Source organism: Lepidochelys olivacea, assembly GCF_965140295.1.
Source record: "Lepidochelys olivacea isolate rLepOli2 genome assembly, chromosome: 7".
Classification (NCBI taxonomy): domain Eukaryota; kingdom Metazoa; phylum Chordata; order Testudines; family Cheloniidae; genus Lepidochelys; species Lepidochelys olivacea.
In genome coordinates, this window is record NC_140417.1 from 30,777,772 (window position 1) to 30,799,939 (window position 22,168).

The following is a 22,168-nucleotide window of genomic DNA, read 5'->3' on the forward strand; positions in this document are numbered from 1 at the left end:
ACACCCTAGGAACAAGTATCTCCGTACGGGCAAGAACAGGCCCCAGCTCCCAGACAGGAATTGGTGCTTTTAATGGGTGATTTGGTTTGACATCAATACAAAAACAAGGTTTTGGTGCCAAGAGTCACAGTTTCTTAACTATATACACAGCCCTGCCCCCGCCTGTGGGGGCGAGGGCAGGTCAGCCTGTCTTGCATCCAAGACATCAAGAGTTGAAGGGAGAGTTTAACTGCACCCCAGCATCTTACTTAGGCACAGGCAGGAGTCCCCTGTGGCATGGGGCAGAGGGACACCACCCCAGCAGATGCTGAGAGGTGGAAGCCACTAGAGGGAAGCACTGCCATGGGAAGTCCTCCCCCCTTGACTTCACAACTTGTAGGTACATGGTGAGGGTGGAGCAGGACTGGACCGTTGCCCCCGGGAGAGTAGAGACTCCCCACCATCAGAACCCAGGATGCACATGGTCAGATCAGATAGGAAGTGACAGGCAGACGGCATCTGCTTCCAGGATCAGTGCTAGCAGCTCACTTGGTGATGGTGTTTCTGTTGAAGCAATGAGAGAGGGGACATGAGTGAAGGACCAGGACCACTCAGGCCAGGGGGAAGAGGTCATCACTAACAGGGGTTACAGCTACAAAAGAGGCCATGCACTCCTATATTAGCCCCACTAGACTTGGGAGAACCATGTCCTATGCTCCCCTCCAGACCACCTGCCCCAGGCCCCGGCTTCCCAGCACTGGGGAGGTCAGACAGACCAACCCTATGATGGCTGAGAGGACAGGGTACTTACGCATTCATGCTCTTGCCACTGCCGCTTAGCACAATGTAGGGGGTCTTCTGGGCCTTCTGCTTCTCCTGCAGCAGCGCTACCGTGCCCAGGGGCGTGTCGCTGGAGCTCATCTTCTTCAGCAGCTGAGAGAGAGGAGAGCCTGAGTCAGTACAGCCCCTTGCAGACTTTCACCAACTCAACTGTGATCCCAGGCTAACAGCCCATCCCATCCCATCCCACCTGCACCCAGTGCTGAGACACAGCCACCACGGAGGTGTAGGGTCTTATCAGTCCCTCACACAGCAAAGGAAGAACTCCCCTATTCCAGTTTAAACAGCAGGGGGAAGTAGAGGAGATGGTTAACCTGAAGAGTGATTTGGCCAGGACCCCAGGCTTAACAGCCAGACTCTGAGGCCAGAGCACAACCATTGATGACTGCAAATAATCAGCACAGCACCCCTTAGTGCCACACAGGCACAGGAGCCAACACCGACCACAGTGGGAGAGCACCCACCCTATGCTGCTCCTGTGTCCCCCTGGGCTCTCCTCAGGTTTCCCATCCATGCCTGACTGCTTGGCCAACAGGATGAAGCTGGACCTGCCCCCACCCCTCTTTCAGCATCCTACAGGCTCTGCCCATGGGGAACTCCAGTCATGTCACCCACTCACCGCCTCCTCGTCCAGCTTCTTCATCCTCCTCTCTGTCTTCATCTTCCCGGAGCCCTTCCCATGGAAGCGGTGAGAGAGCTGCCGGAACGCCTGGGGACAAAGTGCACAGAGTGGGGGTCAGCACTGATTGTCACACAGCCCCACCTAGGAGCCTCCTGCCACCCGCTCCACACAGCACCAGGGCTGGGAAACCCCCAGCGCCCTTCCCCATCTGTCTGTGACAGTAGGGAGAGCAAGGGATCCCCGCCACAGAACTCCCCCTTCACTATCACAGCTCCCAGCCAACCCTCTCCCACCCCCCACCCCCCGAGAAAAAAACCTCTTTTCACCATCACAGCCGCTTCCCATGGGGGAAATGGAGGGGAAAGACATGGATGCATCAGCACTGCCCACCCCCTACCCCGGGCGCCCCCACCCACTACCTCCTTTGGGGTGAGCTTGCGACCCGTCTCATCCACATATTCAATCTTGACGTCAGGCTTGTAGCCATCCTTTTCCTTGAAGTCCTGGGTGAAGCCCCGGTACTCCTCCCGCCGGCTGTACTTGTCATCAATGGCCCTGCGGGAGCCCAACCCAGAAGGTTATTTCAGTGGCGGGGCAGATGGCTGCTCTCCGCGCAGTCACTGCTGATCCCAATGTGATGCTAGAGGGCGCTCTCCCCTTGCAGTCAGTGCTTGCCCCAGCGTAGCACTAGGGGGTTTCTGTCTTGAATGAGATGCGAAACCAGGGCTCTTAGCCCTCTGGCCACTAATGATCCCTAGGCACTCGGCCTTTCAGTGGCACGAGACCTAGGCCCAGGTCTACAATAAGGGTTATGGGTGTTACTGGGAGTGCATGACCAGTGTCCACATCACCCAAACCACCAGCACAACAACTGCCTCCTTGCTGCCAGTCTCCGCTGCGTGACCGTCGGCATCCTTCTGGGGTTAGGGGAACCAGCCATGGGGCAGGACACTGCCAACACCTATTCTGGCAACAGATCTTATGGCACTCACTCCATGCCCCTCTTGTGGTGGCAAGTGCTACAGCCATGGCTAGCACAGTGGGGCTTTAACTCAGGCAAGAGGCCCAGGTGCCAAGACCCAGAGGTGGCAGATCCGATTTCAGCTACTGATGATCTACCCCGGGGCTTCACCTGCCCCACAAGGCCACTTACATCTTATCCTCAATGCAGTACACGGCTGAGGGTAGCGACTTGTTGGGCGCCTTCACCCTGGCCACTTTCTGCACTGTCGTCTCCAGCAGGCCTGCAGTGAGCAGAAGAGGCATGGATCAGGCCCTGCCCAGGGGCACTAAGTGCTCTGGGAAGCTTCCCCCTCACCATAAACACCAGCCCCAGAGATCTCAGAGCTGCTGGATCACACAGGGAGAAAGGGCTTTCAGGGGCAGCATGGCCTAGTGGGCAGGGCAGTAGACTGGGACTCAGGACTCCTAGGCTCTATTCCTAGCTCTGACACACCTTGGGCACTTCAGTTCCCCTCTCAGGGGCTCTGTCCCCCTCGGTGACGAAACGGGACTGTTCTTAATGTTTCCTCTGAATAGTGTGGGGGTGCCTCAGTTTCCCCTGTGCAGTTCTTAAGTATCTAGGTGGTGGGATAAGGGTGTATGATCATGGCAGAGCCCTAGAGGGCAGGTATGTGCAGGGGTCTGGACACAGAGAATGGCCAACACCCTGTTTCCTGGCAACTGATGGCCTGGGCCCTTCCCCCCTGCAAGGTGAGAGCTAAAGGGTTGGAGAACAAAGGAATCAGGTGACCTCCTGGCCCAGGAAAGGGACAAAGCCCAGAGGAGGTGGGGCTGGAGATAGTTTCAGTTTGGGGCTGGCTGGGGATATGGAGTGAAGTGCCAGACCTGGTTGTCTGGCTCACTGCCCCCCAGAATGGACCCAGCTGAGGGGTCCTGTTCTCTGCACCTACAAGCTCTGTTTTAGACCATGTTCCTGTCATCTAATAAACCTTCTGTTTTACTGGCTGGCTGAGAGTCATGTCTGACTGCGAAGTTAGGGTGCAGGACCCTCTGGCTTCCCCAGGACCCCGCCTGGGCGGACTCGCGGTGGGAAGCGTACGGAGGGACAGAGGATGCTGAATGCTCCGAGGTCAGACCCAGGAAGGTGGAAGTTGTGTGAGCTGTGTGTCCTGAAGACAGTCTGCTCACAGAAAGGACACTGGTTTCACAGAGTCCTGACTGGTTTAGTAGGGAGCAGTTCCAGAGCATCGCCCGGGGACTCCGTGACACCCTCCCACCCTTTGTTTAGGCTGAGCTCTCCAGGTCGGGGACTGCCTCATTGACTGCACAGCGCCCAGCATGACAGGGGCTGCGATCTCTGTAGATCTTGCCTTACTACAATTTAAACAAAGTTCACTCCGGTCACTAAGTACCAGGGAGGGTTTTCAGAGAGGAGTTGGGCCCTGCTGTGAACAGGGAGCAGTCACCCTCCCACCCTTTGTTTAGGCTGAGCTCTCCAGGTCGGGGACTGCCTCATTGACTGCACAGCGCCCAGCATGACAGGGGCTGCGATCTCTGTAGATCTTGCCTTACTACAATTTAAACAAAGTTCACTCTGGTCACTAAGTACCAGGGAGGGTTTTCAGAGAGGAGTTGGGCCCTGCTGTGAACAGGGAGAGGTCATCTGTATGTAGCACAGCAGGCAAGCATGGGAACCCAAGAGGATTCTGGGATAGGGGGCTCATCCTGAGCTCCCCACTTACCTTTGTTCTGGCAAAGCAAGAGGGCAGCAGCTAGGCCCCGGTTCACTATGGGCTCCTCATCCAGGATGGTGGTAGAGGATGCTGAGAACTGCAAAGGGGGAAGACAGGGTTCAGGGCTTTGGACTCATCTGTTTAAAGAGTCCCCTGCTATGCCAGCCCTGGGCTCCCCTCCCACAGCTCTGCCAGTGCCCCTCAATCCTGACTGACAACCCCGCAGGGTTCATTGTGTTCACTGGAGGCGGGGGGGGGGGGGAAAACGCATGTCGGGGAAGCTATGAATGCAGTGACACCTGTCACCGCCCACACACCCCTTCCCCAAATTGTACTCACATCCTGCTGCTGTTTCTCCTCATCTAGGTTGACCGTGCTCCAGCCGATGTTTTCTTCACCATCAGAGTCTGAGCCTCCATTTCCTGACCTCTCATCATCCCTTTCAAAGTCCTGAAAGCAGAAGAGAGGCCACCCGGGGCATCAGCATGGGGGCCCCCAGCTGGGTGGCTTAGTGGGGCTGGGATCACTGCAGAACATGTGCCACAACATGCAATGCAGCTCCATGCTCCCAGCTAGGGCTGGCCAAAGAGCCCCAAAACAGAAGCACTTCTGCCACCGCAGTGCCTCCTGGGAGTGGTAGTTTGGTTGTTTCACTTGCCCATTTTCCTTTATAGGTCAGACTCCATATGCCAGGACGCTCCATGGCCAAAAACTCCCACGATGTAGTGCTGTTCTGCACCAGAGGAAAGACCCTGATGTAGAATGGGAACTTCAGTCTGTCCAGGAACCCCAGCCCATAAAGGAAAATGGGAGCATGACATACCTGGATCACAGTTCCCATAAGGCACCATGGCAACATATCTGAATCAACCCCCAACGCATTACTATCCCCGCCCTGGGCTCTCCCCGAACCCACCCAGTTGTGCTGGTGCCGATCAGTCTCAACCCACAGCCGGCTACTATCACCGTCCTGGGCTCTTCTCCCCCACCTCACTCTGGCGGTGTCCCATAATTTTGACCCACAGCCCTCTGCTCCTGCTAGTTCTGCTGATGCCCCTCTGTCTAGGGCAGGTTCCTTTCATCCCAGCCCACTCTGGGGCAAGGGGAGGAATCCCCAGGAAGCCGCACCATGAGCTCCTCCTGGTCCTCGCGGTTGCCGGCCAGCCCATAAGTGGGGATCTCGCCCAGTGTGCGGCAGAACTCCGAGGTCGCATTGAAGACTATCGCTCCTTTCCTCTCTAGCTCCTCGTCGTCCTCCCGGCTACGGCGGGTCTCCAGTTTCTTGACTATCTCAGTGACCTGCTTCAGGAGCAAGAGGGCTGGGTTAGACAGCAGCTGGGCGCTAATGAGGCTGGGGGCTTGCGCACTGAACCAAGGATCACTAGGAGCCCCCAGAGTCAGGGCAGCCCCAGCAGGGCAGCTGGACCTGTGCTCAGGGGAAGGGTGTGACTGGGCACCACATGCTCCCTTCTGGGATGGCGGGTTCAGTCAAGGAGCATGGAGGCCAAATGCATCCATCCATAGAACAGGGTCACCCCAGAATCCTCTCCCTGGCTCTAGGAGGGAAGTGGGGTCTAGGGATTTGTAGGGAGCCAGGGTGGCTTCTCTCCGAACCAGAGGGTAAAGAGCCACCCTCTCAGCCTGAGTGGGCGGGGCCAGACCAAGTTTATGCCAATCCCCGGAAGGGGAGGGGTGGGACAGGAAGTACAAAGGGCAGGGCCCTTTGCCCAGTGAGGAGAGCACCAGAGAGGGAGACAGACACAGGCTGCTCCCTTGCGATCCTGCTGCCGATCCAGGGGAGGCCCTGGGCCAGGAGGAACCTGAACGGGAGGAAAGCCTGTGGCGACCAGGACTGCCAGCCGCTGAGTACCCAGAGGACCTGGAGGGGCCCAGCTGTAGCCCGGGCCAGCTGAGTCCGACACAGAGGGGGAGCTGGAGCTGCCAGCAGCGGAATACCCAGACGAGCTGGAGGGACCGGAGAGACCCACTTGAGAGACCGGGGAGGAAGTAGCCCGGGGGCAGAACTGCACCGTGGGGTGGGGGTGTTTGGTCAGCGGGCGCGGATGGCCCCCCGCTGACCGAGCAGCGGGACCTTCAGCCCCCGCCACTGTCAGGGCCCTGGGCTGGAACGCAGTGGAGCTGGGTGGGCCTGCGTTCCCCTACCCCGGCCAACCAGCCTGAGGGGCGCGCTGCAGACTCGTGCCAGCGCTCCTTTCCCGCTAATTCCCCAGTGCCCGAAAGGTGTGACTAAGGCCTGCCAGTGGGACCATAGCCCTCCATCGCCCCTTAAGGGCTAGGAGGACCGACGAAACCTGTCACAGGGTTAATGATTCCTAGGTTCCCAGCCCAGCTCTGGGAGGGGAGTAGTCTCCAGTCAGGGGGCCCACATTAGGAGCCAGGATTCCTGGTCTCTCTCTCTGATTCCATTCTATTCCATATGGTTATGACAGTAGCACTCAGATGGCCTCCCAGACCATCATCAAAGCCCCCCACCCTGATTCCACCTGTGGACCAGGCCTCCTCACCTTCTCCCCACTCTCCTTCAGTTGCTGCATCTGCCGGAGCTTACGGCCCTTCTCCAGCTGCTTCTGCAGCTCCTGCTCCGCCTCGTCCTCCTCCAAGGCAACTGGGGATTTGGGCACTTTCTCAGCCTCCTCTGCGGGGAAAGAAACATAGGGGCATGGAGTCAACAACAGCAACGAGCATCCCAAGGGCCTTTGCTTCAGCAGGGTGGGGTCCTGCGGGGAGCATCAGGCCAGACACTGGAGGCTGCTGGGTAAGAACCAGGCTCCAGGGCCCGACACACTAACCCAGTGCTTCTCAACTTTGATACCAGAGACTGGCTTTGCTGCCTTCCTAAACTGTCAGGGAGATCTCAGGGACTGGCATCAGTCCACAGACCAGTTGAGAAAAACTCCTCTAACCCACTAGACCCCACTCTCCTCCTAGAGCAGGGGAAAGAACCCTGGAGTCCTGGGTCCCAGCCCCTCACCATCGCTGCTGATTTCCATGTTCTCTACCCGGGTGTCATCCGACTGGGATGGCAGGTCTGCAGGCTGGTTCACAATCTCTTCCATGTCCCCTTCCTCCTCCTCCTCCTTCTTCCTGTGAGCCCTCCTCCCTCGGCCCCTTAACCTGTGGGGAGAGAGAACTTGGTTAGCACGTGAACCAATCCCGCACAGCCCTCTTGGTCTCTCCACCCACAGGACTGGACTCCCCTGCCCCCCCCCGGTTACCGGGAGCCAAAGTCGCTCTGCTTTGTCTCATTGCCCAGGGGCAGCAGATCATCAGCTTTCACTGGCTTCTCCTTCTTCCGCAGCTTCTTCACCCGCCGTTTGGTCTTCTTGAAGGTGATGTTCTGCATGGGAGAGACCAAACGGGTCAGTGAGGCACAGCCTCTATCCCTCATCCACACAGCATGGTCCTGACCTGGTGTGTAGCACCTTGTCTGCAATCCCCATGAGCACCCAGGGCCCAGCACCTTGCCAACCACCCCCTCACACATCTACCCAGGAGCACCTGTGGCTCCACGCCCCCAGCATCTGTACCTAGAACCACAAGTCCAGGCGCATGCCCCATGGTGCCACTCCCTAATACACACACGAGCAACTGGGACAAGGCACTGTCTTTAACACACCAGGCCAGGGGGTGGCTAGAGCCCAGCGCTCCACTCCAGTCCCACCAGTCCACAGGTAGTCTGGTCTTGTAAGACAAGGTAAGAATCCAACACCCCTTTGCAAACATTCTCTGTATATGAGAGGCAGCACTATCATGGGATTGGGAGCCAGGACTCCTGGGCTCTATTCCCAACTCTGCCACTAACCTTGGGGTCAGTCCCATCTCCTCTATGCCTCAGCCCCATCTTTTGTCTAATCAGACTGAGCTCTCTGGGGCAGGGACTGTCTCTCTGTGCATGGGAGGGGTCCTGTCTCAGTTTGGGGGCTCTGTGCATTGCCTGGTGCACAGTGGGGTCCTGATCTCAGTCAGGGGGTGCTTTGCAGCACCCAAGACAATCCCCCTCCAAGCGCTATTGTAACAGACATAATAGCATTAGCCACAGCTTCACAGAGTTTAAAGATCATCTAGTACAGGCCCCTGCAGCAGCAGGGAATAGATGAGGTAAGACATGCCCAGCAGATGACCTCTGCCCCATGCTGCAGAGGGAGGTGAAAACCCCTACGGTCCCTGCCAATCTGACCTTGGTCTAATTCCTTCCCGATCCCAAATCTGGCCATCAGCTGGACCCTGAGCGCCTGGCAAAGCCCATCAGCCTGGCAACTAGAGAGAGGATTAGGTGGACCAAGTCAGAGCCTGGCTTGCCCCACATCCCACTACTGCAATAGGGACCTGGATCCCGGAATAAACGAGTAGCAGGTGCTACTGCAGGAGGCCTCCTTACCATCTCCTCTGGGGTGAAGTACTCTGAGGCCAGGTGCAGACCAGGCATGTCTAGGCTCTGGGCCTGGCTGCGCAGACTATCGCGAACCTGCTGCAGCTCCCGCTCCCATGAGCCATCTGCCATGCCGCCCGAGTCCAGCTTGAAGGATTTCTTCTTCTCCCCTTCGATCTCCTCATCATACTTAGACAGGACGTTCTTGTGTTTGTACTGGGGGAGAGACAGCACGTGAGCCTCCAGCACAGAGACCTTCCAGGGTCAGGCAGCATAAGGCATTCCAGCAGGGATGCAAGACGGGAATCAGAACAACAGGTTTGCGGCTCATGAGCTGCCCATGTCTTCCCCACCACTGCTCGTTCGGGCTTTCACTCAATATGCCCTGCCCCCTGCTGATTGGCTGTTTTCTCTAACTCCCTCCCACGCTCCAGTTCATGTTCTCTGCCTTCCTTGGTCTGCACCACCTCCAATCCCACAAACAACCCACCTCCCGCTTAAACAAACCATGGCACCTCTCCACTTTTCATAGATCTATAGAGTTTAAGGCCTGAAGGGACCATTAGAGCATCTACTCTGACTCCTGTCTATCACAGGCCAGACAGTTTCATCCATTTCCCCCTGTATTTAACCCAATACCTGGCATTTGGCGAAAGCCTCTCCCAGTAAGGCATCAGTCTGAATTTGAAGCCATTAAGAGAGCACTATTTAGATTATTCCACGTCTGGAGCATTGCCTGCCACCACCAGGGCCCCCCCACCCCCAGATTTCAGCTATGAGGCAGGTCACAGAGCCTGCAGTGGGAGCCCCCGCACCGCACTTTTGGGCAGAGAAACGAGTCACAGCACCGACTATAATGCCCTTCCCCACTCCAGGCAGATTCTCCACACCTCTCAGGATCAGGTTTTGAACTGCAATCCCTATGGACAAAGCTAGTCCATAGTCCCAGCCTCTGTTGCCAGCCAGGAATACACCCACTGAGTAGGTCAGTGCTCGGACTAACCTACATGAAGGAGTCTTCCCAGGCAGGCCAGGAAATGCTCTGCACGCTAACGGCATGGCCGTTTAAAACCACCGTACTGCTGTAACCCAAGAACACTGATGCCCCTGGGCCTGGATTGAAGGAGGTTAGAGAACAGTGTTAAGTCACAGCCACCAATCACAGGGGGTTTGCTAGTTGCTTGATTAAAGGAGGTTGCTTTGGGAATCTAGGTCACCTATGACCACATTTCACGGCTACCTTTAGCCCAGTGACTCCAAGCACATGGGCACGCACGCACACACACACACCCCCCCACCGAGGAACCTGGGCCCATTTTAAACTACAGGAGGCGGCCTGAGAACCAGTGCAGCCTGCCCTTGTATCCTGTGCTGCTCTTACAATCGCCATGTCATCCACACTCTCCTCCTCCTCATAGGGCCTGTACTCCGGCTTCTTCTTCCGCAGTTCCACATTCTTCTTAGCTTTCTCCTTGTCCACTATATTGACGTTCACCAGGACATCGTCCTCCTCCTGAAGGACACCTGGGAGACAAGATACCATCACCACTGGGTTACCATACAGCCCTGGCTCGGCCCCAGCCACAGTGCTCCCAGCACTGTAGCTAACGACCACGGACTGTCAATCTATTCATTGCCCGCTACGTTCAAGGGCTTCAGTTGGCCAGCAGGAACAAGAGGACTTCCCTCTCCTCTAGCTTTGCAAGATGCTTTACATCTGGCATTTAATCCCCCACCACGCCCCAGAGAGGCTCCAAAGAGGGAAACAGAGCCCCATCACATCTAAGTGACTTGCCAGAGTTCAGTCAGTGGCAGCACCCATGGTAGTGCCCAGGAGCTCTAGTCACGGACCAGGACCCCTTGTGCTAGGTACTATACAAACAGAACAAAAAGACAGTCCCAGCCCCAGAGAGCTGCCTGTCTAAATAACCCCTGACTTTTTTCGGTCATCCTGCTCTATCCCCTAGGCCACCCTCCCTCCCACTTCCAATATGATTATGGGAAACTGCAGCGAATCATTAGTGGCTCAGGGCCTGCTGTACTGAGGGCAGGCAGTATGCTAATAAATGCATTCCCCAGTCAAAGGGCTTCTTTCACAGTGGGTGTAACACTGAGTTTGATGGAGTTCTGCCTTCTGAAACCTGTACAAAACCTGCCCCGTGCTGCCCAGATTCCAGAATATCCACCATTATCTCCATTCAGTGAATAGAGGCAGTGCAGCCTAGAGGGGAGGGTGCTGGATTGTGAGTTGGAGATTTGGGTTCTATTCCCCGCCAGGTGACCTTGGGCAAGGGCCTCTCTGTGCCTCAGTTCCCCCTCCCATCCTTTGCCTGTTTAGACTGTGAGCTCTCTGAGGCAGGGATTACTTGAGGGTAGGATCTGTGCAGCACCCAGTGTAACTGTATTGGTTGATATATCACACACACACAGTTCTACCAGTACATAATCTGTGTGTAGAACTTGTGAGCAATTCCACTAACAGCTTTCCCCCCCCCCCTAGGGATTTAGACAGGTCAGAAAATAAATTCAGATTTTATAGCAGGGGAGCAGGGAGTGGGGAAAGCCCTAGTGGTAGCCATGTTGTCTCAATACAGGCAGCCCTGCTCTCCACCAGAATAATCATTACCCCACTCCCATGCTGAGGGGTGCAAGGGAAGTCCCTTTGGTTACCTTTGTCTTTGAGGGTCAGAATAACGGTCTTTCCTTCCTCAAACGAATCAATGGTGTGTTCCACCGTCAGGCCCTGCAGATCCCGGGAGCTGTAGTGATCCTGGAGATAGAGGAAAATCCAACAGGAGGCATCAGGCTGAAGGAAGTCAGCTTGGGAGGAGAAGGCATGAATGCCAAGCCAGAACTCAGGCACAGCCACCCGTCCCCCAGAGGGCAGTAGAGTCATTAGAGAGATTACAGAGCCAGAAGAGGTCACTGTGATCATGTTGTCTGACCTCCCATGCAACACAGGCCATACGACAGCCCTGAATTAATTCCTGGTTGAATCGGAGCAGATATACTAGAAAAACATCCAACCTTGATATAAAAATTGCCAGTGATGGTTTCATAACCATACAGCTAAGGGTAGCCTAGAATTCCTCCTTACCTGTAAGGGGTTAAGAAGCTCTAATAACCTGGTTGGCACCTGACCAAAAAGACCAATGGGGAAAGAAGATACTTTCAAATCGGTGGGGGGGGATGAGATGGGGGGTGTTGCGCTCTTTGTTTTTTGTTCTCTTGGGAAGCAGAGAAGCACCAGGTCAGAAAATTCCTCCTCCCAGGACATGTTAGATTACCTTTTGTTTTCAAGTTGTGAATTTTCCCCTGTATTAAGCGAGAGGTTTATCCCTGTTTTTTGTAACTTTAAAAGTTTTACCTAGAGGGGAATCCTCTGTGTTTGAATCTGATTGCCCTGTAAAGTTACCTTCCATCCTGATTTTACAGAGGTGCATCTTTTACTTTTTTTTTTTCTTTATAATAAAGTTCTGTTTTTTAAGAATCTGGTTTACCTATTTGGTTGGTATATTATTCTCAAGCCTTCCCAGGAAGGGGTGTAGGGCTTGGGGAGATATTTTGGGGGAAACAGGAATTCCAAGTGGCCCTTTCCCTGATTTTTTGTCTAAATCACTTGGTGGTGGCAGCGTACCGTCCAAGGACAAAGGATTTGTGCCTTGGAGAAGTTTTTAACCTAAGCTAGTAGAAATAAGCTTAGGGGGCTTTCATGTGGGTCCCCACATCTGCACCCTAGAGTTCAGAGCGGGGAGGGAACCCTAACAGATGGAGAATGCACCACAGCCCTTGGGAAATTCTTCCAACGGTTACCTCCTCTCACTGGGAAAAATGTGCTTATTTCCAGTCTGAATTTGTCTAGCTTCAGCCTCCAGCCATTCGCTCTTGTCAAATCTTTGATAATGGAGAGCTCTTCAAACTAGCAGACAAATTTCTGTCTCCTATGTAGGTCCTTACAGACTGGGATCAAATGGCTACTGATAACCTTCTTTTTGTTAAGTTAACTTGATTGAGCTTCTGGTGTGTCTCACTCTAAGGCAGTTTCCAATCCTTTAATAATGCTCGTGGCTCTTCTCTGCACCCTCCCTGGTTTATCAATGTCCTTCTGGATTGGTGCACACCAGAACTGGACACAAGATCCAGCAGCCAAGCATTGTATGGTTTCAGCTTTGTACAGAGGCTAGAGATGCAGGTTTCAGATCAGATGCCTGGAAGTGGGGGACCTTCAGTTTCTACCCTAGAGCAACGCCAGGCTGCATGGGGAAGCCACCACTGTAGCACTCATGGCCCAGTTCACGCTAGAGAGTAACTGCAACACTAGTGAAATCAACAGAGTCGCATTGAGGTAAGGGAGCAACTCTGGCATGGATCAGTGCCATAGCACATGGAGTCCTGGATAGTCTCCGGGAAAGCCATTGTGAAAATGGAGACATCAATACTACTGCATTTCAATAAGCAAACATGGCCAGCCCTCCTTGCCAGCACACTCCAGAGGTGTGCAGGAGACCCCTTCTCTTTCTGGGGGCACTAGGATCCATGCAGCACTCCCCACCCATCAGCCACATACGCTATAGAGCAAGAAACTGCAGGGAGAAGCCAGCCAGAGACTGAAACTGGAAGGAGCAAAATAGTACACTATTTTGTACTGATCTGAAGGAACTTCTCTGCCCTGCACTGACTGGGGTTTGCTCCACCCTGCTCCCTTCTGTCTCTTCACTTCAGACTTGCTTCACAGCTTCCCCTCATACCCTCCCTACCCTGCCCCCTCTCCCCATTTCCTTTCCCCTCCCAGGAACAGCTATCATGCGGTTTGTGGCCATGGCATTGTTCACTCTGCTTCTGCATACTACACCTTTCCCCCAGCTGTATCTGTCCCCACCATTTAGCATGTAAGATCCTTGGGGCAGGGACTGTTTGTACAGGGTCTAGTACAATGGGGCCCTGGTCGTTGTTGGTCCCTAGGTACTGCTGAGGTATTTGCACTCTGCCAGGACCTCCAGGTTGCTCTCACCTTCTTCTTCTGCCCAAACTCCTCTTCCACAAGACTGCTGATGCCGAATTCCTGGTCCATCTCTTCAAGGAGTTTAGCCTGAATTTAACAAAATAGAAACAATTCTGATGCTTTTAAAATTAATCACAGTCATATAGGACGTATTAAGATATAGGGTCTAATGCAGAGCTCCTCAAAGTGTGGGGCGCGCCCCCCTAGAGGGGTGTGGAGAACCATCCTGGTGGGAGCAGCTGGGCGTGGGCCAGCCCCCACAGGGGCGGGGAGGGAGCACCACCCAGCCCCTCCCCATTCTGCTTCAGTCCCACCCAGAGCCGCATCCCCGGCTCCCATCCCCAGCCTTGGCACAGCTCTGATTCCAGCCCTGGAACAGCCCCCAGCCTCGGCCACAGCTCAGTTCCGAGGGCTGAGGGTGGGGGCAAGGCCAGGAACAGAGACACACCTGACCACGGGCCCAGCTGCTGGCCCCCACCACAGCCCAACTGCGGCTCCGCTCCCAGCTCAGTCCTGTTCCTGGCTCCAGCCCCACGCCCAGCGTCAGCCCACTTAGCCCTGTCCGCCACCCCACAAGCTGCAGCCCTGCTCCCAGCCCCACCAGGCCTGACCCTCAAAAACTTGGTCTAGTGGCCAAAAGTTGGGGGAAGGGCTGGGAGCCAGGCCATATACGTTCCCAGCACTGGGAGGGTGTAGAGTCTAACGGTTAGAGCTGGGGTGCAAGGCATTAGGACTCCTGGTTTCTATTACCCACTGAACATGGTCTAGTAGTCAGAACAGGCATGCATGGGGGAGAGAACCAGAACTCCTGGCCCAACCTTGCCATTTAATCCATTTGTACCCTATCACTTTCTCTATGTCTGGTTCCTTGATATTGTTTGGGGACCTGCACAGTGCCTGGCATGATGCCTCCCTCCTGGCTGGGGTCTGTAGGCACTACCATAATACACCTAAACAACACAAGGGCTAAGTCTGGCTGCTGTCTACACCTTCCAACCTCTGTAGCAAGCTCATAGCTCAATAGGAGCTGGCTAAGCTGAAGAGTATTACTTCCAAAGCATACAACAAGCCATCAGCACAGCCCCAGTCCAACACAACACCCCCTTGCATGCAGTCCCAGGCCAGCAAACGTATGCTCTCGCATCAGCCGGCCCAGAATACCAACCACCATGCAACACTCTGCCACATGCGGCGAATTACAGCCTTAGTTCCTTATTGCAGCGGCAACCCAAGAGCTGGCACAGCTGAGAGCAGGGCAGATGGCACCAACTGCTGGGACAGGGATGGAACATGCTTTACTACTGGATTGAAGACAAGGGCAGCTGGGTACATGTCACACATAGTGCTAGTGTTCCCAACGAGGCACCCATGCAGCCCAGAAGCTCCTGAGACTCCAGGACTACACTAACCCTCTTCTCAGCCAGCTCCTTCTCAACCTGCAGTTTCCGGCTCCTCTCGATCCAGGCAGCGGTGTCATCCAGCCAGGGGTCATCCTCTCCCAGAGACTTGATTTTCCTGAAAGCGGGGAAACAGAGGAAGAAGCTAGCAGGAAAGAAGGCTGTTCTGCCTTGGAGAGCTCCCCACCACCGCCTCATCCTCCTTGGAGCCCTCTGGATCCTTGAAATGACCAGGAGCTCAAATGTCTTTCCTGTCCTCAGGAAAAGCACTGGTAGTTCAGTGGTAGAATTCTTGTGTCTGCCCCATAGGAGATCTGGGTTCAAATTCTGGTCAATGCAGACCCATGTTTTAGAGAGGGATGGAAGAGGGAGAGAAGGAAAGGATGGTTCAGTTGTCAGGGCACTAGCCCAGGACTTGGGAGACCTGGGTTCCATTCGCAACTCTACCAGACTTCTTGTGTGACCTTAAGTCAGTCACTGGAGCTACCCAGTGACTCAGTTTCCCCATTCCAGAACTGACTATATTAACTACACTGAATACTCTTCTTCTCCATAGAAACATCCAATTCCGTTTGGAATCCAGCTAAATTCTCAACCTTAATATCCCATGATAATGAGTTCTGCAGGCTACTTCCGGCCAGAAGGGCCCTAGTATGGAATCATCTAGTCTGACCACAGTATAACACAGGCCATAGGACTGCCCTGATGTAACTCCTACTTGAACTAGAGCAGATCTCTTAGAAAAAGACAGCCAGTGACAGAGAACCCACCATAGCTCTTGGTCAGTTGTTCCAAGGGTTAATTATCCTCACTAGTAAAAATGTGTGCCTTACTCAATGACACATCTTGAGCAAAGTAGTCATTAGCTCAGGCTGTTAGAGCCAGACATCCCAGGTTCAATCCTTGTTGCCTAACAGTTACATCCTTATATTTGTATAAAGCTTGGGGTCAGAGCAATGAGCAGTGGGTGCTGACACTGCATCACACTCAACAGTAATGGGACCAAGTACATACAAAGCAAATAGGGTGGGGGTTTACCCTAATTTCTGGTTGAGGAGCCGCTTCTCCTTAGCAGCTGCTAGCTTCTCCCGGATCTCCTCCCTCTGCTTCAGCACAATGGGGTTGATCACCTCAGCTGCCACAGGGTCCTCCTTACTGCCCACTTCTGCAGAGGAAAACACACAAGACAGAGGAGCTGCAGCAGGAGGAGTCAGGCAAGTATGTTACTGCCCCCCTCGCCACTTGCATTCCTCCTGTTAGTGCTTGGCAGGAGAAAAGAACAGCACAGGGATCAACTGAGTGCCTTGATCAGCTGGGAGAGGGCATGGGAGGAGTCTTACCACATCTGATCATGGGATGGACCTGATGTCTCTTCCCCTTGGCCAGGGCCAGAGCCCTGCTCCCTGTGGAAGGAGCAGCAGTGGGAACTGGCAGGCGTTGGGTCCAGGGGAGGAAGGAGACCACCATGCTCTAACCGACTGCTCAGCAGGGTGTCGGCATGTTTCAGCGTGCTTGGCCCAGGACAGTCCGTAGGCAGACACTGTGTGGTGACGCCACACAGCACAGCCTAGGCATCGGAGAGACCAGGAGAACCACGGGGTCTGTCTGTGTCCAGCAGCCTCCATAAACACCACCGCCAAGACCTGCTCTTCTCTACTAGGAAGGGGCGCTATAGCCACTGAGCCCTCCTACACCCTCCAGTTCTGTTTGCCCTGCCACCATGCCTAGTGCAGAAATGCATGCCGGGATGGAGTCCCCAGGGACCTCAGCTGACAGAGGGCAGAATTTTCAGAACCACTGAGCACTGCCTTAATCCTGCTCCTATGGGCTTCCATGGGGGGTTGTCAGGCCAACACTGAGTGCTTCTGAACAGCCCAACCAGAGCATCTTGCTGCCTGGATGAAGAGGAGAATTCAGATGGAATCTGGAGAGACTTCCAGCCAGCCCTCATCTTGCAGGACAGACCCAGGTTCGAGTCCCTGCTGTGTCACAGACTCCCTGTGTGACCCCAGACAAATCACTTAGGCCATGTCTACACTACAGACTTCACATCTACACTACAGACTTCTGTCAGCCAGGGGTCAGATTAGGTGTGACTGACAAGAGCAGAGCAGACAACTGCCCGCCTCTAGTGTAGGTGTAGCTATACAGAAAATCTGCACTTTGAGGAGTTTTGCTTTGTGGGAATAAGGTTACTCAACCTGAGCAAAGCCAGTACTAACTACTCAGTCACATGCTTCACCGGCATAGTATACAGATATTCTTATAGTGGTATAGTGCTCCTAGCACAGACATGGCCTCTGTCTTTCATTTCTTCATCTGTACAACACGGTATTAGTATTGTCTACCACTCCAGGGAGCTCTGTGGATAAACACATTAAAGGCTGAGGGGCTCAAATGCTACAGAGATAGGGGCCAGATAAGTACACACAAAAACAGTGTTTGTACAGCGCCCAGCACAATGCAGTCTTGGTCTGTAACTGGGGCTTCTTGGGTGCTACTGCAATACAAAGAGCCTAAGAGAAAAATATTTAATGAGTTCAGAAAGTTTAAGGCCAGAAGGGACCATTAGTCATCTAGTCTGGCCTCCTGTAAGGCACATGTCAGAGAATTTCAGCCAAATACCCCTATATTGAACCCAGTGACTTGTTACACCAAAACATTTCAGTCCTCAGAAGACACTTATGTGCCCCTTGCAGGGAACAGGAGAGACTTGGGCAACCCCAATACCCACAGGCCCTGCGATGGCAGGGAACTGATGAGAGATGAAGAGTGGGGCACAGGAACAAGGACCCTCCAGCAAAAACCCCAACCACAACACATCAAAGCGGGGGAACACTAAGATAGCAAAATACCAGAGACCCCACATTTTTGTGCCATTCCTACAAAGGGATGTTAAAGCCTTAACAAGTACAAAGTGGTTTCAGACCAAACACAAGGTTTGGGTTTTTGTTTTAATTAAGGTGAAAGCCAAACTTACCCTTTTTGATGGTATTGACTTCCAAAGGCTTCAGCCCAAGTTTAGCTCGGAGTTTACTGCAGATAGAAAGAAAGATGGGGTTATGTGGCATAACCATCAGAAATACACAGATCCTACAAGAGCAGGACTCATTTAGAGCACAGAGAAAAGATTCTCCAGTGGTTCAGGCATTAGTGTGGGACTAAGGACACCTGGGTTCAATTCCATCCCCGTCCTGTGTGACATCGGAAAAATCAGTCCATCTGTAAAACGGGGATAATAGCACTTCACCACCTCACAGGGGAGTTGTGAGGATATATCTATCAATGATTAGGAAGCTACAGGAATTGGGGGAGGCAGATAAGTACCTAAGCTTTCTTCTATGTTTGCACACTGGCTAGCACAATGTGGTCTTGGTTCATGACTGTGGTTCCTGGGCACTACTGGAACACAAGTGATAAAATCCAAGGCTGAGGCATGGCTGCTGAGTTCTCATTAGAGGAAATTAGGCATACAAATCCACTATGCCTTCCCTACGGACTGCACCTTGACAGTCGGAAAGCTATGTATCCAGTGACCTTGAGAGCTCTGCTGGCAGGAGCTTTAACTCCTGCCAAGGCAACCCAAGATCTCCCAAGTTTCTAGTCCAGTGTCCTGCCCACTAGGCCATGCTGCCTTCCCTCATAAAAAAAGATTACAGAAACACAACAAGGTAAACATTCCAGCAAACGGCATGACAGACAGGATGGCAGAGCCTTGGTCATGCCCTAAGCAATGTCTGATGGGCTGTGAAGATTTCAGATTCAGAGTCATCTTTGTGAATCTCAGACCAACTCCCCATTCATTTCTTTCCAGATCCCAAAAAGAGCCAGGGGGGCCTCTGCATTTTCAGCACCAACTAATTAGAGAAATAAATTACAGACCCCACATTTCCCACACACAAAATTAATGCCACTTACCCTTTCAGGGTCTCAGTTTCCCCACCTGTAAAACGGGGATAAAAGTATCGTCCAACCTCACAGGATGGAATAAATGCATTTGGTGCTCAGACACAATGAGAAGTGGTGGGGAGGGTGAGCACGTAATTACATTAGATATAGCATCTCACTTACTTGGTCTCTTCAATGCTGAGAGAAGCATCCCCCGAGCTAGCCTTTGAGCTGGCAGCTGTTTAGAGATAAGTCAGGGAGATGTTTGTAAACAAGACAAAAGTAACAGACCTCGTTTTCATAGATTTTAAGGCCAGAAGGGTCCACTCTGACCAACTGGTCTGACTTCCTGCTTAGCACATGCCAAAGACCACCACCCAGCTAAGATATGCTTTTTATAGCGAAAAGTGCTGTGAACACACACACCCCTTACAGGGACCTGAAAATTTAACTTGGTTCCTTTGGCTTTGCCCATCAGCTGGAATAAAGATCCCACAGAGGGAGCCAAGCTAGTTATTCTGTCGATGAAACAGAACAGACTCCAGCTCGCACTATTGTGGAGTGTCAGTGAGGTCAATGGCTAGATACCATGTCATGACAGAATATGGTACCATAAAACAGGGTGCTAGACAGATGTAGCCAGAAAGTGTGTCTATCCAGATCACAGGCCACACAGTTATCGTATAGAGTTATGTATTAAGACACCTTTTCGGGGCACTTTATACATAGATGTCTCATGATCAACCAAGGAAGTCCCTTCACAAAAGGTCTATCCTGAGCTCATCTGCTCCAAAAACCTTTCAGAACCCCTTTATGAGCAATTACAAACACATGCATGCTCACTCCCCAGGACAGGCGATGAGCTTACTCCTTGCTTTACTCTGATCTTTCATGCCCCTTCTCCATCAAACACCCCCCACCACCCAATAAATCAGCAAGTCATGCCTTCCCTAAACCTCATCCCCCACCACCTCCTCCAGGACAGCACCTGCAGCTGCTGCCTCCTCCAACCCATGAGACGTGTCATATCTCCCTCACCCATCAGAGACTATAACTCCACATCTCTACCCCATAAAAAATTCATGCCCTCTGACCTCTAAAGTTAATGACCCAGTGCCACAACACAGAAGGACAAACACGCACTCTGATCCCTCACCTAGCCCCTTCCCAACACCTGACCCCCATAACTTCTCCGCTAGCAGCCAATCCCCACCATAAACCCTCATAGTCAACCCAACACCCCCCCATAACCACCTCTAAACATCCAAAGACACCTGCCACCCCAGAGCACTAATAAAACCTAATAAACTCTGTCCATTCCCTTACCTCATTAGCCACACCAATCCCTCCCCCTCGACCGCACAGACTCCATATCACCATAGCCCCTCTCCCTCCATATCTCATAGCCACACCCCACTCCCATAGACTACCCCACAGGGCACCCCACAGGACACCCCCACATTCCTTTCCCTCTGACCTCCTCAGCCCTTCCATTCTTAGCCACCAGTGACTCCGCCTCTGACTCCCACCTTCTCCCTTTGGACCCCTTCCCCGAACCCCGGTCCTCTCCCCTCAAACTCTTCTCTGGCTCTCGGGCCGCTCGTCCTAGAGCCTCCCGCTCAGCCCCCCGGGTCCCTCCCCTCATACCACCCCCCGGGCTCTGACCTGCCTCGTATCCCTCGTCGCGCTTCTCCCGCTTGATCCGCCTGGTCCCCTCAGCCTCCTGGGCGCCCCTGTCCCCAGCCCGGCCATGGCTACCCCGGGCCGCCGAGGCCGCCTCCTCTCCCCCACTCCGCCGGCTGCTCCGCTCCCCGCGGCTCCGGCTGCGCTTCCCCCGCCGCTCGCCGGACCCGCCGCTCCGGTGCTTGTGCTTCTTGTGCTCCCGATGCCGGGACGAGGACGAGGGGGCGGCGGGCGCCGGCTGAAGTTGTTGCGGTGGTTGCTGCTGCTCCTCAGAGCCCCCAGGGCCCCCGGTCTCCCCCCGCTCCCGGTGCTTCTTCGAGGAGCCCATGGAGACGCAAAATGGCACCGGCGCGACGCGAAGCTTCCGGGGTTGGCGCCACTGTGCTTCCGGGTCATTACCCACAAGTTGGGGTTCATTCCGCACTACTTCCGGGTAATTTACAGCCCACTTCCTGCTTGTCTACACGCCACTTCTGGTTTATGTCACTTCCTGTTTCCAAGCATTCGAATTCCGGGTTCTTTACACCTCACTTCCTGTTTACAAGGCTACTAGCTCCGGGTCACCACTACACACTTCCTACTTTCCGGAAGTTGCTGCAGCTGGCTGACCTTTGCCCCTAGGCAACGGGGATGTGCCATTACCATTGGAGGGGGCGGTGGCATATTTCTTCCCAGGGGAGCCGAGGGGCACGGGCTGGGGGGCAGCCCTATGGCGCAGAGCTGCCAGGTGCGGACACTGCGGGTTGAGGCGAAGTGGCGAAGAATTATAAAAATGAGCCACCAAACAAAGGCCTTCGGTTAGAGGGGGGTGAGTAGGGCACCGCCAGCGGCTGTACAGAGCCAGAGGCAGGACACACTGGACCATGGTGCCCCATAGAGCCCAGGCCCAGGATAGCTCAGTGGTTTGAGCACTGGCCTGCTAAACCGTGGGTTGTGAGTTCAATCCTTGAGGGGGCCATTTGGAAATCTGGGGCAAAAATTGGGGATTGGTCCTGCTTTGAGCAGGGGGGGTTGGACTAGATGATCTCCTGAGGTCCCTTCCAACCCTGATATTCTATGATTCTATGACACCAGCTTTCCAGACAGGCTCCAGCTACTCAGTACTTAGATACTATGCTTCACAGAAGCCATTTTCAGGCTGTTAATTTGTGGGGGAGGGATAGCTCAGTGGTTGAGCATTGGCCTGCTAAACTCAGGGTTGTGAGTTCAATCCTTGAGGGGGGGCCATTTAGGGATTGGGGGCAAAAATTGGGATTGGCCCTGCTTTGAGCAGGGGGTTGGACTAGATGACCTCCTGAGGTCCCTTCCAACCCTGATATTCTATGTGTGTGTGTGTGTGTGACCTTTCCCTGGGGGCGGGGGAAGGTGTCACCCTTCCCTGTGTGAACCCTAAAGCCTTAAAGATAAGAAGGTAAATTAAAAACTATGCAGTATTTCTTTTTAGCAGGGGCTCAGTCAACTTGTTGTTAATTTGAATGTTTGTACTGCATAGTTGAGGGGGGGAGGGATAGCTCAGTGGTTTGAGCATTGGCCTACTAAACCCAGGGTTGTGAGTTCAATCCTTGAGGGGGCCATTTAGGGATCTGGGGCAAAAATTGGGGATTGGTCCTGCTTTGAGCAGGGGGTTGGACTAGATGACCTCCTGAGGTCCCTTCCAACCCTGATATTCTA

The 22,168-nt window shown here is 53.8% G+C and overlaps 1 protein-coding gene across 2 annotated transcripts; it reads right to left on the bottom strand.

Moving 5' to 3' along the window:
- Positions 1-47: 47 nt before the first annotated feature.
- On the bottom strand, positions 48-20,856 carry SART1 (spliceosome associated factor 1, recruiter of U4/U6.U5 tri-snRNP). Of its 2 annotated transcripts, none has more exons than XM_084634604.1 (20): positions 20,480-20,856; positions 18,998-19,052; positions 17,907-17,962; positions 15,965-16,091; positions 14,939-15,044; positions 13,539-13,616; positions 11,198-11,297; positions 9,909-10,051; positions 8,537-8,743; positions 7,374-7,495; positions 7,130-7,272; positions 6,663-6,793; positions 5,266-5,436; positions 4,477-4,587; positions 4,147-4,234; positions 2,595-2,685; positions 1,861-1,996; positions 1,439-1,528; positions 791-912; positions 48-543 (listed from the first exon to the last, which is right to left on the bottom strand). In XM_084634604.1, the coding sequence occupies exons 1-20, from the start codon at positions 20,823-20,825 to the stop codon at positions 525-527; spliced, it is 2,442 nt and encodes an 813-aa protein (XP_084490730.1). In that variant the 5' UTR covers positions 20,826-20,856; the 3' UTR covers positions 48-524. The 2 variants fall into 2 exon arrangements, with proteins under 2 accessions (XP_084490730.1, XP_084490729.1); XM_084634603.1 differs by having other exon boundaries at positions 5,266-5,439.
- Positions 20,857-22,168: the final 1,312 nt, after the last annotated feature.